We start from the raw sequence: 18,087 nt of genomic DNA on the forward strand, positions 1-18,087 counted from the left end.
TAATTATGTCTATAGGTAATCAAACCTGAAAACTTTTAATCCAAAGAAATGGTTCTTTCCTTTCAAATAACTGCTTATACAACCCAAAAGCAGACTATTCTGTAATTAAATAAATTAAAATACAACTCAATCTTTGCCCAAATCAAAATCCCATAATAAAATATTATGGGAAATAAGGCAAGACCAACAACCTATTAATTGATTAACAGTAACAAAACAAAACCCCCAAAGGAACAGAAATACAATCAGCCTGATTAGAGCACAGGACCAAAAGGCTCAGAGCCCCCTGCACACTAGCTTTGCTTCATTCAGGTTCTTTTCAGGCCTACCTAAGACAATCAGTGGCTAGTACGGTACCACTCCAACTGACTCTGGACATTGTCAGAGACCTGTAAAAGTCTTGATATTATCTGTCTCAGAGAATGTTGGAGCAAGTTCATAGGAGCATCTGACAAAGCTCTCTAGTTGGCCCCAAAGGCCAGCAGAACAAGGTCTCCTTACTAACCCCAAAAACAATACAATAGTCCCCTTAATGATGTACCCATCAGGTCTCACAGTCCAGCTAACCACTGTTTAGGGCTCAGACTGCTCTAGAAAGTCACCAAATCCACTGATCCTGGGCCCCTACAAATGCAGGCTAGGCTGTCAAATGCTAACTGGGCCCTTGCCCTTCTTGACGCTGAAAATTGCTTGGTTCTGACTTCTTGCCTAAGCACCATCCTCACAGAGGTTCTTCCTCATCGCTCCATTCTCTCAAGCAGCCAAATGAGTCTTTCTCTTGCATCATGCAAGGTAGAAGCCCCACTCTCAGCCTGGCTCAGAAAACTTGGAAGACATAGAAGAAATGTTACCTCAGTTTCTCTCTACACCTTTCCCATTTACCCTTGTTTTTTCCTAACTTCTGCTTCTAATTTCCAAGGCTCATCATATTCACCAGGCCAAGACTTTCCATCTGCCACCTAAACAATTTTGATCTGCTCTCTGGGATTTCAAATCTCTATCAACATTGATTCCTTTTTCTTCTGCCTTCCAACATACACAAAAGCTCTCTCTACTCAGCTTTAATGACCATGCCTCTGGGAAAGAAGTCTTTCCTTCAGGTCCCTTCCTCTATGATCTTATCTACCTCTATTCCTGTCTGGGAGTCCTCCTACACCATAAGCCCTGGCAGGCATTCAGTGCCCACCATGTTATCTCCACTATCAAGCACTCTATCTTGAACATCACTGGAACATACAACAAATATTACATGAAATAGACAAGCTATACATATATATACATATATATATATGTATATTCCCTATACATCCTTCCTCTCCACCCAGGGAGATGTACTCCCACTCTGAGGTCTCTGTTCCTGTCATCCCCTCCCCCTCCACTAATGCTTCCTACCTGTCCCCTTCTCTACCTCATTTCTACCTCCTCAGAAGTTACCAATCAATCCCTACCTCCAGTGCTATGCCAAAAACAGGAAGGGAACAGGTTCTGGAAAAGGGCCTCTCATTCCAGCTCCAGGCAACCCATGAGAGCTAATTCCAGCCTTGGTTAGTCCCAACTTTGGAGACAGCCTAGATAGTCTTAGCCAGCAAGGTGAGGCCAATATGAGAGAAATAAGGGAAGTCAGAGGTACACAGGACTGTCTGAACTAAAGCCAAGCCCTGGGCATGAGGGCTGGGACTGGCTTTGGCAGCTGGTTTTCCATTATCCTTACTCCCATCTAAGTTTTTCATTTCAGCCAGTTTGGGTATCCCGATCTCTGAGTGCTGAGGCTGTGCTGTTATGGTAAGTAGACTTTATTAAACCTCAGAGAGAACAGGTAGATGGAGGAAGCAGAGAAAGGGGAGGATAAGGACCTAGGTTGAGCATTAAGCATACAAATGCTCATTAGAAAGCGAATGGCCAACAGCTGCTCTCTATCACCACTCAAGTACAGAGATTACAAACTGGACCCTGGCCTACCCCATCCTGGTAATGGAAGGCCAAAGCCTGGGCAGAGAAACTCTGGTGTCCCTGCAGAGCTCAGCCAGCTAGCCTCAAAGTGGTCTCAGCCTTGGGAGTGACTGCCATGAAGGTCACAGGCTTTTCTGTGCTGCCTTCCACCTGTTCCCTCAGGTGTGAGATTTGGCTGCTGAGGAGCAGTGATGAGGCATCTTAAAACTGCCCAAATGGGAAATGAGGGTTCTCTGAAATGAAGAGATCTAAACTGTATTCATGCAACCTTCTGGTGCCTTCATGTATTCCGGCCCACCATCCACCATCCTTTTCTCTCCTACTACAAGGTAATTTGGAGACTCAGAAATTGTTCCTACAGGCCTCAAGAGGTCTGGCATCCTGTTATGCCCCAAGCAATTCCCCTGACAAATTCTTATTACCAAGGTGCAAAAGAGATACTCAGAGCAGAGAATGACTAACAAGGGCTCAGGAGTGGCTGTAGTGAGGGAGATGGGCCAGAAGTACAGGTAGAAGAACAAATAAACTTCTCAAGGAATCCCCAGAAGCCTTGAAAAGTTTTAACGTGGGGAGGTGGGGGGGAACGGCACTGTGCGGAATGAAGTAGCACCAAAAAGAAGCTCTGTTGAACATCTCAACCTGAAAAGTTGCTAGAGATAACAACCTGTGTTCAAGAAAGCATAAAGACTACCCCACTACCCTGTTTCCTCTATCTAGCCCCTGTTCTACCTTTCCAGCACTGCACTTGAACCAGGGAAAGATCAACAGAGGCCCATTGCTATATACACTTCCCTTCTCAAGAAGTCCTACTGCACCACTCTGATGCGACACAGGAGTTTAGGTATAAAGAGCCCTTAACTAATACTCCCAGTCACACAGTGCTCATGGGCCTAGAAGTGTGTGTGTGTCTCCCTGCATGTGAAGGATGGGACACAAGCCAAGTCATATGCTTGTGGACCACCCTAGTAGATGAAATGACCCATAAGGAAAATCTCTCCACACTAGGGGAGGAAGAGAGGGTCACGTGCCTCCCAGCCAGAGCTGGTGAGAGGGGTGGCAGAAGCTGGCAGCTTTGCCCTTGAGTCTCACCTCAAGTTGTGGGATAGTAAAAAATATATATATATCCCTGGTTCCTGACAAAGAGCTCCTAAAATGCTTGTAATTTACTGAGTGACAGGATTATGTTTTGTTATTCCTGAATTTATGCTAATGAGATGACTCTTGGGATTGGGGGTTGCAGGGAGAGGAGAAAGCAGTTTTGGGTAACTTTAGGATGGAGGCTGGTCACCAGAAAGACCAAGTCATGATTAAAGAATTGAAACTTTTAGCCGCATCTACTAACCTCCAGGGAGAGGAGGGAGGGTTGGAGACTGAGTTCAACCACCAATGGCCAATGACTTAATCAATCATGTATAGGAAACTCAGCCCCCATAAAAGCCTCTCAAAAACGGTGTCAGAGAGCTTCCAGTCTGGTGAACACGTACAAGTTCTGGGAGGGTAATACGCTCACAGATAGCACAGAGGCTCTGTGCCATTCCCCCCCAAAACCTTACCTTGCCCTATGCATCCCTTCCATTTGGCTGTTCCTGAGTTGTATCTTTTTTTAAAAAGCCAGTAAACCTTGGGAATGCAAGCTAGTGCAGCCACTCTGGAAAACAGTATGGAAATTCCTCAAAAAACTAAAAATAGAACGGCCCTATGACACAGCAATTGCACTACTAGACATTTATCCACAGGATACAGGTGTGCTGTTTCGAAGGGACACATGCACCCCCATGTTTATAGCAGCACTATTCACAATGGCCAAAGCATGGAAAGAGCCCAAATGTCCATCGAAGGATGAATGGATTAAGAAGATGTGGTACATATATACAATGGACTATTACTCAGCAATCAAAAAGAATGAAATCTTGCCATTTGCAACTACATGGATGGAACTGGAGGGTATTATGCTAAGTGAAATCAGAGGAAGACAAAAATCATATGACTTCATTCATATGAGGACTTGAAGAGACAAAACAGATGAACATAAGGGAAGGGAAACAAAAATAATATAAAAACAGGGAGAGGGACAAAACAGAAGAGACTCATAAATATGGAGAACAAACAGAGGGTTACTGGAGGGGTTGTGGGACGGGGGATGGACTAAATGGGTAAGGGGCATTAAGGAATCTACTCCTGAAATCATTGTTTCACTATATGCTAACTAATCTGGATGTAAATTTTAAAAAATAAAGATAAATTAAAAAGCCAGTAAACCTAAGTGTCTTCCCAAGTTCCTGAGCTATGAGTAGTTCTAGCAAATTATCAAACCTGAGGTGGTGGTTATGAGAATTTCCAATTTATAGCTGGTCAGTCACAAAGACAGGTGGCCTGGAACTGGCAACTAGCACTAGAAGTAGATGCAATGGCACTGAGACCTTTAACTTATGAGACCTAACATTAATTCCAGGTAAATGGGTGTCAGAATGGACTTGAAATGTTGGGACGTGCAGCTGGTGTCTGAGGACTAAAGGATCACACAGCCCTTTCCAAGCTGCAATGGGCCAAAGGCCTCACAGAGACAACCCTACAGAATCACCCAGACCAGAGTCAGGTGCTCCTTCAGACAGATGTCCAGGGCCTGCAGGAAATCAGACTCCTCTCTTAAATACTTGAAACAGAGTAGTTGGTCTACTATAAATGAGGTTTTTAAAATTCAATTCCCTCCTATTGCTCGTGCAGATCTGAAATGATCTGACCAGATGGCTGGTGCTCTATAATTCTTGGATTGCTCTCATCAGTTGTTGATGATTTGGATTTTTTTTTTTTTTTTAACCCCCTCACATGAATGTGTTCCTGCACAGGCTTTCTGCATGCTCCCATTAAGAGGGCTCTTTGTGCTGATGCCAATATTTCTGAGGTTCTAACAGCCTCATCCTAGAAGTCAGCTCGGGTCAATAGTGAGCCCCCAGTTTGAGCTTCCCTGAGCCCACATGAGGCCAACAAAGCAGCACTGGCTCATAGGGAGGACAAGGGAGCCCTTTGCTCAGCCTGCCTTGTCACCTCCACTTCTCCTTCAGGTTCCCAAGGAAAGAAAGGCAGCAAATGTTGTTTGTTTGTTTGTTTGTTTGTTTTTTAATGACAACTATAGTTACTTACTGAGTATTTCCTATGTGCCAGGTCCTGGGTGTAACGTTTTACACATGTTGATCTAGTTTTAGTCTCACTCCATCTCTGGGAAGCAGACAGATGAGGAAACTTAAGTGCAAAGATTCTAACCAATCTGACGAAGAACACAAAGCTCAAAAAGAGAACTTCATGGGGTTGGAGATTTAACATCATAAAATTTGACCACTGTTCCACTCTAATCTCAGGGATACAGAGAAGGCCCTAGCCTCCCCTTACCCTCCTTTGTGCCCTCAGCCTACACAGGACACTTGTACCAGGACATCCCAAATACTCTAGTGCCCTTTTCTGTCTCTGTATTCTCTGTGAGACTGTAAGCTACTAGAAGGTAGGGGTCATGTTTCATTAGCTATTCAGATAGACAGTATGGCACAGGGGTAAGGAGCTCAGGCTTAGGGCCAGACAAAGCTAGTTTTGAATTCTGACTCTACCACTTACTGGTCGTTTGACTAAGTCACTTCTTTTTTTTATTATTTTATTATTTTTATTTATATTAGAGAGAGAGAGAGAGAGAGAGAGAAAGCATGAGTGGGGGAGGGGAAGATAGAGAAGGGTAGAGAGAGAATCCCAAGCAGGCTCTACACTGTCAGTGAAGAGTCCAACACAGGGCTCAAACCCACAAACTGTAAGACCATGACCTGAGCCAAAGTCAGACGCTTAATCAACTAAGCCACCCAGGTACACCTTGACTAAGTCACTTCTGAGACTCAGTTTTGTCTATAAAAATGAGGGTAGTTTTAACACCTGCCCTCAAAGAATGTCTGGTACAATCAACACTCAGTAAATGTGAATTATTATGTGTATCTCTGGCTACAAATATAGTGCCTGGCACAAAGTAGGATCTCAGAAATGGCCAGGGAGCAGACTCCACCACACTTGGCTGTGGCCAGCTTTCTGTGATAAGAAGTACACAGGGGTACTCAGGGGTCCTCAGCCCCAGGACAAATTTCTGAATTGCCTGCCCAGAACCCATAGGACCTGCCAGCTAACAGCTTTCCTCTGCTTGCTTCTGAACAGCTGATGCTGAATCCACACTCAAATGCTTGCTGTGCCTCCATAAGGTGAGACAGATCCCAAAATAAACCAGAAGACAGAGAGAGAGAGAGACAGGAAAATCACTTCCAGGAACAAGCGGCTCACAGTGAGGATGCTGACAGTAGTAACAGAGGCAGGCAGACTTCTGGAGGGTGACCTGCAGTTACTCTAGGGCTCCATGGATGGGGGGCCCAATACCCACCTGACCTGGTGGGAAGGCCCATGAAGTCATGGGTAGGTCTCCTGGTGTACCAGGCCACAGGAGGCAACCTGGAATCTACCTTCATATGAGCCCAGACCACGTATCCCAGTATGCCCTCCGTAGAGGCCTGAGGACCACAGAGCTGAGGTCCTCCCTTCAGAGACCTGAGGGGTCAGAAGTTACTGAACTGGGGGTAATGTCAACAGAAACTAGCCATTTTCTTCAAAGTCCCCAAAAGATACTCCATCATCTTCCTGGGCCACTCCTTGAATTTCAGGCAGGAAAAGCTGTGCTAACCCTTTCCGCTCCCTCATCAAAAATCTCTGTATAAGGAGAGAGGGAGAGCATTTCAGGACCATAGAAGTCTCTCTTCTCACCTTAAGTTCTCTTCCCCCATCAAAGACCAGAGAGGACAGGAAGCCTACGTACTCAAGCACCCTTACCGGCATCCAATTCCACAACCAAGTTGAAGGGGTAGCACAAATTTACCATCTAAAATCAGAACTAACTATACTGGGTGATATCTTCATGTCAAGAATCCTCACAACAGGCAGAGCAAGCCATTTCCCCCATGTCACCAAAGGGGAAACTGAAGGGGAGAAGGATTCTGTGACTCGCCCAAGATCCCCTAAATAGCAAAGCTAGGATTTGAACCCAGGACTGGCTGAATCTAAAGTCTGTTCTCCTAACTGCTAAATTATACTACCTTCCCATTCATCTACCCATCAAACAAGTTCCCAGAATTGGCTACATTCCTTTTAACATTCCTTCAGGTAGCTGTGGTGGAAATTCCCAGGCAGCATTCAGAATGTGGTGAATTAAATATTACACTCTGACTAAAGCCAAGTGCCAGCTATCCACAGAGACCATTGAGAGGTCAATATCCTGCCAATAGACACACATACAAAACCTTTGCAACATACAAACAGAACACCTCAATCCTGGACTGGGGCCCAACAAAGTCTCTACCTCCATTGGTCTGACTCCATACTGCCACACTCTGAATCACCTCACATCACACACTCAGGCCAGAATAAACTTCTCACCTAACCTTCCCTCACTCCTCTTGCTTTGATGGTCAGGATAGGCAAAAATACTTTTGGGATGGGGCAGGCATGACTAGAACCAGACCTGTTTGCCCACTGAGATGTGGGGTCTGAGTGTTGTGCTCAACTACAACATACCAGCCTTTGGAGCAGGCTCAAGGAAATTTGGTGCAGATTTTACAAGAGGGTCTTGAGAAACTAGAAGGTAGAGGGTGATGTCAATGGGGTATCAAGTTAAATGTAATGGGGTATCAAGTTAACTGTAAAAATAATGTGTTCCATTCTAATTCTCCAGGAGGCATTCAGAGCCCTCTGCCTGCCCTTGTCACAAATGCTCTGGCTCTCCCTCCCCAAGGCTAGAGACAGAGGCTCTTCTATTTAAGCATTAATACAGCAACCCCACTGCCAGACGGCTGGGCAAGGTCTCCAGGTCAGAACTTTCATGCTTGTTTTGCAATGTGGATGAGGGCCTTGGAGGGTGCCACAGGAACAGATAAGGTAGGACTGGGGGCCACAGGACATTGAATTCCATCTGCTCTAGGCACTTGCCTGATTAGAAGTGATTCGAGCACTTTTAACCTCATAAAACCAGTAGAAACAGTCCATATGTTCCACACCCGAACCCATTGAGTCTTCTTGTTTTGGTCCTCAAAGCCCAGCGGGCTCAGTTCTCAATGAAGGTGGGGGAGGACAGTCAGAAGTTACATCTGTTCAACCCAATACCTCTATTCCTAAAACCTCCTTCCAGCCCCTATGCCATTACTTCCTACTTCACTTCCTTGGTGTTTTATCACTCTTCAATGGCACCAACTACCCTTATGCAAGCCCAGTAGGAGTAACAGTGCTACCACAAAGTTGGCTGGCACAGTAAATGCTGCCCCTGCCAGCACAGCAGCAATGGGGGCAGTGAGGACATGGTGATGAATATTTGCATGGACTGATGAAACTCCACTGTGGCAGCTGCCAGGGCTTGCCATCCACCTTGTCACAGTGAAAAGTACAAAAGCCTACTCTTGAGAACAGACTCAAGTGGCATCATAGTGTGGTTACCGTCAAGAATGGCTGGGACTAGAAGGACAAGGGGTAAGAAGGTGGGTCTAGGCTCTCTTTAGTCAATGGCATAGGACAAGTTAGCTCAATGAGTTAGGTCAATGAGCCAATGTTTTCATAAGACAATGAAGATCATCACAGTTACTACTGTGAAGACTGAACACGATTATGCACATGAAGCACCTAACTCAATACCTGAATATAGTAAACACTCCACAAATGCTGGTTACTTTCTAAGCAATGGTTCCAGGTTCTTAAAAGGGCTAGAAAGTTGTTCCTTCTGAGGATGCCCCATTTAAAAACCAGGCCAGGACCAGCCCCTGTTTCTTAGCACAAGTTCCTTTAACAACAGAATACTCCTGCCCCTCATCGGTGCTCAGTACTCTCCTGTGAACAATATTTCAGCAGCATTGAGCCGAGCAGCAGAGCCTAAAATAGCATTTGCAGAGTGAGGCACATGTCACTGCCTCTCCTGTGTTTGAGAAGAGTGCAAGGAAAGAAAGTTTTCAATCACTTGCTCAGAAAGCTCGGCCACCCACCACCTGCCTTCCTTTCACGGCACTCACATGCCGCAATCTCTGTTCTGCTGGAAAATGAAAGTCCTGAGCCCTGCAGCAACAGCCATCACCCCAAAGGACCATACTGTTCCCCTCCAGTGGGCCAGAGCCTCTGCTCCTTCAAAGCAGTCCTGTGGGCACGAAGGACATATGCACTTAGAATCCAGATTGTGTTTCACATGGAGCTGGGCTTGGTACCTGGCCGAAGGGCCTGCCACTCATGGGTTGGGTGAAACACCTCCAGGACCTCAGAGTCCAGCTCCTCTTCCGCTGTGGTTTCCTTTCTCTCTGCTTCTTTGGTGCTGCTCTTTTCTGGGCTCGTGAGCGCAAACTCCTTCAGAGAAAAGAAAACACAGGGCGTGACCCACCAGAACTAGGCACGAGGCATAGAGAACATGGCCTGGGTTGTATACACTTCTCCTCCATACTCCTCCCCTCTCTAGCCTTGTTTGGACCACAGTGATACAGTTAAATGAACACAGCATGTGTTATACATACATAGCACGTTTGTACATACCTAAGGAAAAACTCCACAAAGTTCAATACTATCTCAAGGAGGTTAAGGGAACATACTGGGAAGAAGGGTTGGCAAAGGAGACAATAAGAGACTTCTACTTTTTATTTTCTATGCTACTATACTGTATGATGTTTAAAACTCCTACCTATTGCTCTCACAAATAAAAAAGATACATTAGGGTACCTGGGTGGCTTAGTCGGTTGAGCATCCGACTCTTAATTTCGACTCAGGTCATGATCTCATGGTTCATGAGATAGAATCCCATGTCGACTTCTGTGCTGACAGTACAGAGCTTGCCTGTGATTTGCTCTCTCCCTCTCTCTCTCTCTGCTCCTCCCCTACTCATGCTCTCTCTCACTCTCTGCTCCTCCCCTACTCATGCTCTCTCTCACTCTCTCTCTCTCTCTCTCTCTGCCTTTCCCCTGCGCACACATGTGCTGTCTCTCTCTCAAAATAAACATTAAATATATATATATATACGTATATGTATATATATATATACATATACGTATATATATATATATATATATATATATATATGAAAAAACACATATCAATGGGAGAATAAATCCTCAAATAGCCACCCCAGACATACAAAAGATGCCAGCTGAGGCCCAACTGATTCCTATGCAGTCCAGCAGGACACAATAAGAGCCTGGCAATTCCCCAGGGTGCCTACAGGGCATAAATGACCACTTGGGACATAACAATCCATGGTGAAATGGCTGCAAGTGGGAAGCTGGGAGTTTGGTGGGGCTGAGGGAGAAAGAAGCCACAGCTGAAAACCTCTTCCTAAAACCTGTTTCCTTCCACCCCCTGGAGAGCATGGAGGATTAATGAGATGGTGTCTGTGGAGCATCTTGAGCTCAGGAGACAGAGATGCAAGACAAATACAAAGTATTATTCATTTTGCTCCTTCCCGGCCTCCAATTCTTCGTGTCCAATTTTTAAACCTTACTTGCATAAAAGCAGTAAGGCCTCTGGAAAATAGAACCAGAGGGTTCTAGAGCTCTGGCATAGCAAGAAGGAACCCACACTAGTACACCAGGAAGTTATCTCAACCTTCCCACCTCCCAAGTCTTCCCCTACTAACAGTGAGCACATTTCGTGAATTCCTATGAACTCAAACCTGTTCTAGGAACTTGACACACATCTCATTTTGGCTTCCCAATAATACTAACCTTGCATGAGAGGCAGTAATGCATCTCTTGCAAGCAACACCCCAGCTCCAGATATGCATCCCCACCTATCTTGTCCCCCAGGGTCTGATCTTTAATTAGCTGTCAGAGGGAAGGGCAAGGTGTTAAAGTATTCATGATAACAATGTAATGCCCCTCCAAGGGTTTTTAACATTTTAACAAGAAATAAAGGCATGAAATTCAGATGACAGGATTTCAAATCTTGTTAAAGACCAGTAAGGAAGAGATCTTGGACAAGAAGAGGCCCTCAAATCATATCCCAAGTAATGAGAGGCCAAGACTACAGCAATAGTAGTTAAGAACTTAAGCTCCACATCAGATAATCTGAAGTTTGAATCCCAGTTTATTGTGACTCCCAGAAAGTTACTTAATTTTCTAAGCCTATTTCCACATTTGTAAAGCAGAAATACTAATGACATCTAACTCATACATTAGATGAGGAACTATCTTGTAAACCACTAGACCCCAGATACATGGTAGCGATTACTCTTACTACATGTAAAGACCATCACAGGTTCCAGGTTGGATGAGTCTGTACTATGACATCCAACAGTGACTACACACTGTGACATTATTCAGGCAGGTCAGGTTTTGGTTGTGGTCTCACCTGTGCAGCCTGGCTGTCAAATGCCTCCTACCTTCAACTTGAAGCTTGCACAGATCTGAGCTCAAAAGAAAGCTAGGAGAAGAGGAGACATGCTTGGGAAACTAAAGGAAAGACAGAGTGGCAAGAGACACTGGCCTAAAGCCAGATTTCCTAAGAGCAGGCTCTATGTGAGTCTCTTTCACCAATGTACCCCAATGCCCAGCAAAGGACTAAGTTTGTAATCCAAGAACAAAGGAATGAAGAAATGACCCTGTCCCACAGGCAGGTATGTCTTCTGGAGGCCTTGGACTGAGGAAAGCCCAAAGTAGCCACGTCTACTAGAACCCAGGCACTAGCCCCACATTGCAGAACAAAGAATACCTTGTCTACAAATACTCAAAACCCATGTAATCCAGGGCCGAGTCATGCTGGCCAGCCTCTGCCATAAGCACCACACACTAGACCATGGGACTAGGAGAATATTAATAGAATTTACCTCAGAAGTATGGGGGTCAAATGCCTCCAGGGGCCAGGTAGGGCCAGCAGTAAAACAACAGGTTGTTGGGGGGCTGTGAAAACTGGAGCCCTCCTGCCTTGACTAAGGAACACAGCTGCTACTCAGCTGGTCCACCACTGCCATGAAAAAGAGAAAACAGAAAAACAGATGATTTTTACATAAAATTTTTGTATTTTAGAACACTAAGAGGGCCAAACTAAACCTCTCTAAGCTTTAAATTGCAACTCTTGCTTCTGTCTATTAGTCAGGTAACTGCTGGCAGGTATAGCTGTAAGCAAGCAATGAAATCCTTGTCACTAAGAGAAGCAGTAAGAGGCAATAGGAATGGGAATAATGAAAACATGGCAGAAAACCCTTCAAACACTAGGCTGGGGGAGTGTTCATTCTCTTTTTCCACATTTCTTTCAACATTAATAAATTCAAGATGGAGACCGATGAACCACTGAGCCACATGCCTCAGGCTCTAGGGAGGCTAAATACTTTCACAGTAATCCCACCATTGCTGAAAATGTTTTCTGACCTTCCGGTTGGTGTCACCTTTGAACCAGATTTTAAGCGACACACACACATACACAGATACACACAATCTGCCATTATTTTATAGTACAAATCTGTTTTTAGTAGGGGTGATAAAAAATTGGTGCTCCTGTGATCAGCTCACCCTATTCACCAAATCTAACTCTGAGCAACTTTGCACTGTTTGCCCAAATCACATCTGACAAGCACTGAGGGAGTCAGTTCAAAAGGGGCATTCCAAGAAAGGTTTTGAGGAAAAGCAGCATCATGGGGATGAGACTGTAATGGTAACAGCAACTACCATTTGTAGCTCTGGGCTAAAGTGCCTTCCATGCCTCACAACTCACCCAAGTTTCATCTGTGGAGCACAAATTTTATTCCCATTTTATAGATGAGGACAGGTATCGGGCCTGAGCAAAAATCACACTGCTGAGAAAAGCAGACAAAAATTTAAGTCCAGGCCTGCCTGTCTCCAAAGCCCATGCATGAATTTTGACTCAGTTCTGTGTTTCTGTTCTTAGTTATGTGTCCTAATGGCTATGCCCTGCATACTGAGGGAATGAAGGGGCAGGGGGGGAAGGGCACACTGAGATCACCTTAGCACATCTACCAGCACACACCCCCACCACCCCCACCCCCTCAGGGGAAAGGGAAGGCTTTCACGGTCCAAGTAACAAACCACAGTCCCAGAGAAAGGACAAGCAAGACTAGCCTCTCTCTGCCCGGGAAGGGCTGTCAACAGCAGATAAAGACCAAGGGGTGAGAGAAGCCAGCCAGCCCTTGGTCAACAAGTAAACCCCCCATGTTCTGGTGCCCTCTCAGCTGGCTTCTCAGGGCTCCCTTCCATACTGAAACCTCAGCACTCTTTTCCCTGCCACCATCACTCCAAATACCAATCTCCTCTCAACTGACTGGCAAGAAATTCCAGCTAAGGTGTTAGCTGACAACAGCTTACCATGTCTCACTTCCTTGCACTTGTATCTGAGTAAGAGATTCCTAAAGACCAAAGCCTTCAAGATCCAGGAGAATGAATGAATCTCTAATGGTAAGCTGACAGACGCTGTGACAGAGACAGACTTCCATGGCAATATTTTGGGCTAGGACCCTGACTGACAAAGCCCTATATTAAATCATAAAAGCAGACACCCTTTTACTGAAAATAACAGCTGACATTTATTGACCATACTCTGCCAGTCCCAAAGCTAAGTGCTTCATATATATTTTTATATATACATACAAATCACGCATAATCTACATTAAAATCTTAAGAGGGAAGTATCAACCCTATTTTACGGATGAGAAAACAAAGCTCAGAAATGGCCAAATTGCCAAAGTAGGGGGTGCCACTTACCAATGGTCTGTGCTCCTTCCACTGGATTCCACTACCTCCTTCATACTCACTACTTTTTGAAGGCCAGTATACTACACAACCCCATCCCTTCAGTATCCACACTGCTGCTAAGTTGTGGCATCTCAGGGAGGTATCACAGCAGAAGATCGTACCCTGATACACACAATCTTTCCTGGGTAGCCATTAACCTGTACAAATGCCTTTGGAGAGGACAATTCCAGGCCACCAGGACCTCTTGCCTGGACTCAAGGCTCTGAATAAAGGATCATAAACACTCCCAGCTATCCCACCACCCATTTTCACTGTTGTGAAGGTGGCTGACTGCATAATTTGGATTTTAAATGCCAACAGGGCAGCAATTTTTACGGTATGAGAGAAAAGATGCTTCAACTCCTACTTGTGCTTAGCACATGATGAAAGATTATGACAAATGGATACAGCTTAGGAACAGACATAAGGATAAAAGTAGCTTCTGTTGATGAAAGTCAGTATTAACATTTTTCTGAGACTAGACTCAATAGAGCTAATATAAATGGGCCAGAATAATTATGGCTCTGAAAGCTCATCTATTTGGTTGGACTATTATCCAAAAGGGACTTACTAACACACAGTCCTTAAGCAAATTCATCAGCACGTTTTTGTTAATTGTGCATCTGCTAAAGCTCATCATGGGAAGCACCGGATCCTCATGAGCTGCAGGTTGAGTGGGGGCGGAGAGGGAGGGGAGTACACAGCCCTGATCCCTCCAGACACTTGGGTGCTTTTCTGGTCTAGGCTATGACAAAGACAGCCCCTAACTCAGGCTGTGGCCAGTCCCACCCTCAGGGGCCAATGGAATCTCATCCTCATTATCCTTGAGGAAAAGGCCAAAAAAAACTAGCACCAGTAAGATCTTAGAGAACATTAAAAGCTCAAAAGGATTCGTGACTCCTAACTGTACTTCCTCTTCTCCACAAAGTGAGCAGAAAGGCAGAGAAAAAACAAATGACTTCAGAGAGAAGGTGGAAGCTTGCCATGAGCCAGAGGTAAACCTCAGCTGAGCTGGATTGCTATTAAATTCATCACAATTGTCATTTGCACTTCAAGGCCCTCCTGCTCCAAAGCCTTCAACACTTACCCAACATTTAGCAGGAGACCCTGGGGTTGAGGAAGGTGGCCAGGGGAAGGGGAAACTGTCAGAAAGCTGACAGTCAAGGCTTCTCAGGGGAAAGCAAAGAGGAAGCACTGGGAGCTGGTGAAGGGCAGCTTATTGCTGGGGCCAGCCAGGCAAATGGGGCCAGGAGTCTTAGCATGCTGCAGCCAGGCCAAGCTCAGGGCTTTCTTGGTCATTCTACTCCTGCCTGTGACAGTGACAGAAAGCCTAAGCAGTGAGGTCTAGGTTAATGAAGAGAGGCTTAAAAAAGAAGAGGAAGAAAAAGGACAGAGGAAAAGAGAATGGAGAGACAGAGACAGATGGAAAAAGCACAAGGAAGACAGGAGTAGAAGAACAAGCTGAGTCTTACTTAGTGCTCACCACACAGGCAACCAGCTCCTGGGGAGAATCCTGATCTTCCCAACTCTGCCACAAACTGGCTGAATGATTCTGGCCAAGTTACTTAATGTCTCTGAGCCTCAGTCTCCTTCTGAAAATGAGGGATAATAACTGTAGTTGTTCACTTCTTAGGGGTTTTGGAGGGATTAAATGAGAATACATATAAAGCACTTACTAAAATAATTGGTACATGATAACCTCATCAACATTATCAGTATTACCATATCATCATCCTATTTTCTCCAAAGGGAAACTATGCCATGAGCTTCCTTCCTTCCTTTCTTTTGAGACAAAGTGTGCATGAGCATGAGAGTGGGTGAGGGGCAGAGAGAAAGGGGAACAGAGAGAATCCCAAGCAGGCTCCACGCTGTCAGCACAGAGCCAGACACAGAGCTCAAATTAATGATACGGGGATCATGATTTCAGCCAAAACCAGGAGTCGGACACTTAACCAACTGAGACACCCAGGTGCCCCTATGCTATGAGCTTTAAACAGAGGCCAGAGGACTCAGTGGGGTGGGGAGGAGAGTACACATACTCCTTGACCCAGTGCTAACCACATTCCTGTAAGAAAAATAAAAGCTCACCCTATTCCCACAAAAGCCTTGGTGGCATGGAGGCTTTCTTGGAGCCTACAGGGATTCTTCTATTTGTGTTAAGAAATTTACCGGGTTCTGATGACTGAGGCAGAAGGTGAAGCAGGAAGCCATCAGCAGCCCGAGCAGCATTCCCAGAAGAGCCATCCTAGAAGGGGGCAGGCCCTGGGGAGGCACAGTTAGAGACCTGAGGAATGTAAACAAAGAAGACAGAAGGTAAACAGGAAGCTGGTGCCTGATCCCCCAGCAATGTGATTCCAATGATGTCATGTGTTCAATGGATATCAGACATTTCCTGCACAGACATATCAAAGGTCTTCCTTCTACCACAGGAGAAGATCTAAAGGAAGCTTCCAGCTACCATAAGGAGTCCAGCCACTCATGACCAGATATGCCTTGGTTGGAAGCAGAGAGCCAAGCAAGACTCTCACGTGAGATACAACGGTTGGGGTCCCTTCCTTCCTCACTCTCAACTTATTGTCAGGTTGTACAGGGTGGTATTGGCTATGATAAGGAGAGAAATAAACTAACCAATTGATTTGTGTATCAAGAGACATGAGTCCAAATCCTCATAAGTCATCATAACCGTTCACTTCTAAACCATGCTCACTATTATACCTGAAAACAGATGCCATCAGTATCCCATCAACCAGCAAAGTTCCATATTCCCAAGCCATGAAGTCTTACACATCACTTTTCAAATGCCCCAACTATCCAAAGTACAGGCCCTAGTAGCTGTTAAAATCAAAACAAAAGGATAAAAGAATATTCCATGTTCATGGATTAGAGACTTAATATTGTTAAGATGACAATATTACCCAAAGCAATATGCAGATTCAACGCAATCCCTATCAAAATACCAAGGCTGTTACAAAAATGGAGAAACCCTTCTTTAAATACATAAGGAATTTCAAGGGACCCAAAGTAGACCCAAAGATGTAAGAAAAAAAGAACCAAGTTGGAAGACTCATACTTCCTGAATTCAAAACTTATTACAAAGCAATAGTAATCAAAACAGTGTGGTACTGGCATTAGGACAGATGTAAAGACCATTGGAATAGAACTGAGGACCCAGAAATAATCATGTGTACTCAAATGATTTTCAACAGGGTGCCAATACCATTCAATGGGGAAAAAACAGTCTCTTCAACAAACTATTCTGGGACAACTGAATAGCCACATGCAGAAAATGAGATGGAATCTACCCTTTTGTCATGTACAAAACGTAACTCAAAATGTATCTAAGACCTAAATTTAAAAGCTAAACTTTTACAAGAAAATATAGAGGAAATCTTCATAACCTTGTATTTGGTAGTAGTGTCTCAAAAATGACACCAAGACAACAGGTGATTTAAAAAAAAATAACTAAATTAAACTCCATCAATATGTGAAAACTTTTGTGCCTCAAAGGACCTTATGAAGAGATTGAAAGGACAGCCAACAAAATGGGAGAAAATATTTGCAAATCACCTCTCTCACTGATAGGGTTTAATAACCAGATACATAAACAACGACGGCTATAATTTTTTTTAAAAGAAAATAACAAATATTAGCAAGGATGTAGACAAACTGGAACACCTCATACATTAGTGGTGGTAATGCAAAATGGTACAGCTGCTGTGAGACACAGTTTAGCAGTTCCTCAAAAGCAAAACACAGAATTACCTTAAGATCCATAAATTCTACCCCTAGGTATTTATTCTACCCAACAGTTCTGAAAATAGTGATTCAAACAGATACTTCCATGCAAATGTTCCCAGCAGCATTATTCACAATAGCCAAAAGGTGGAAACAACCCCAATATCCATCAACAGATCAATGGATATTTTTAAAGTGTTGTGTATACATACAATGGAATATTATTCAGCCATAAAAAGAATGCAATTCTGATATCATGCTTCAACATGAATGAGCCTTGAAAACATTATGCCAAGTGCAATAAGCAAGACACAAAAGAACAGATATTGTATGATTCTATTTAAATGAATTTTCTTGGGGTGCCTGGGTGGCTCAGTCGGTTAAGCGTCCGACTTCAGCTCAGGTCACGATCTCGCGGTCCGTGAGTTCGAGCCCCGCGTCAGGCTCTGGGCTGATGGCTCAGAGCCTGGAGCCTGCTTCCGATTCTGTGTCTCCCTCTCTCTCTGCCCCTCCCTCGTTCATGCTCTGTCTCTCTCTGTCTCAAAAATAAATAAACGTTAAAAAAAAAATTTAAATGAATTTTCTTGAATAGCAAACTCACAGAGACAGAAAGTAGATTATAGATTAC

At 44.5% G+C, this 18,087-nt stretch overlaps 1 protein-coding gene across 12 annotated transcripts in view; it reads right to left on the reverse strand.

Moving 5' to 3' along the window:
* The window catches only part of SIL1 (SIL1 nucleotide exchange factor), a 288,817-nt gene that overhangs the window by 150,895 nt on the left and 119,835 nt on the right, over window positions 1–18,087 (reverse strand). For 5 of the 12 annotated variants that reach the window (XM_042936630.1, XM_042936624.1, XM_042936594.1 and 2 more), the window contains exons 2-3: window positions 15,894–16,008; window positions 9,207–9,342 (exon numbers count right to left, since the gene is read on the reverse strand). In XM_042936630.1, the coding sequence (XP_042792564.1) occupies window positions 9,207–9,342; window positions 15,894–15,968 (211 nt within the window). In that variant the 5' untranslated portion in view covers window positions 15,969–16,008. Of the gene's footprint in view, window positions 1–5,091; window positions 5,167–9,206; window positions 9,343–15,196; window positions 15,317–15,812; window positions 16,009–18,087 lie in introns of those variants that run through there. The other 7 variants (XM_042936604.1, XM_042936658.1, XM_042936652.1 and 4 more) reach the window with 6 other exon arrangements.

Source organism: Panthera leo, chromosome A1 (assembly GCF_018350215.1).
Source record: "Panthera leo isolate Ple1 chromosome A1, P.leo_Ple1_pat1.1, whole genome shotgun sequence".
Classification (NCBI taxonomy): Eukaryota; Metazoa; Chordata; class Mammalia; order Carnivora; family Felidae; genus Panthera; species Panthera leo.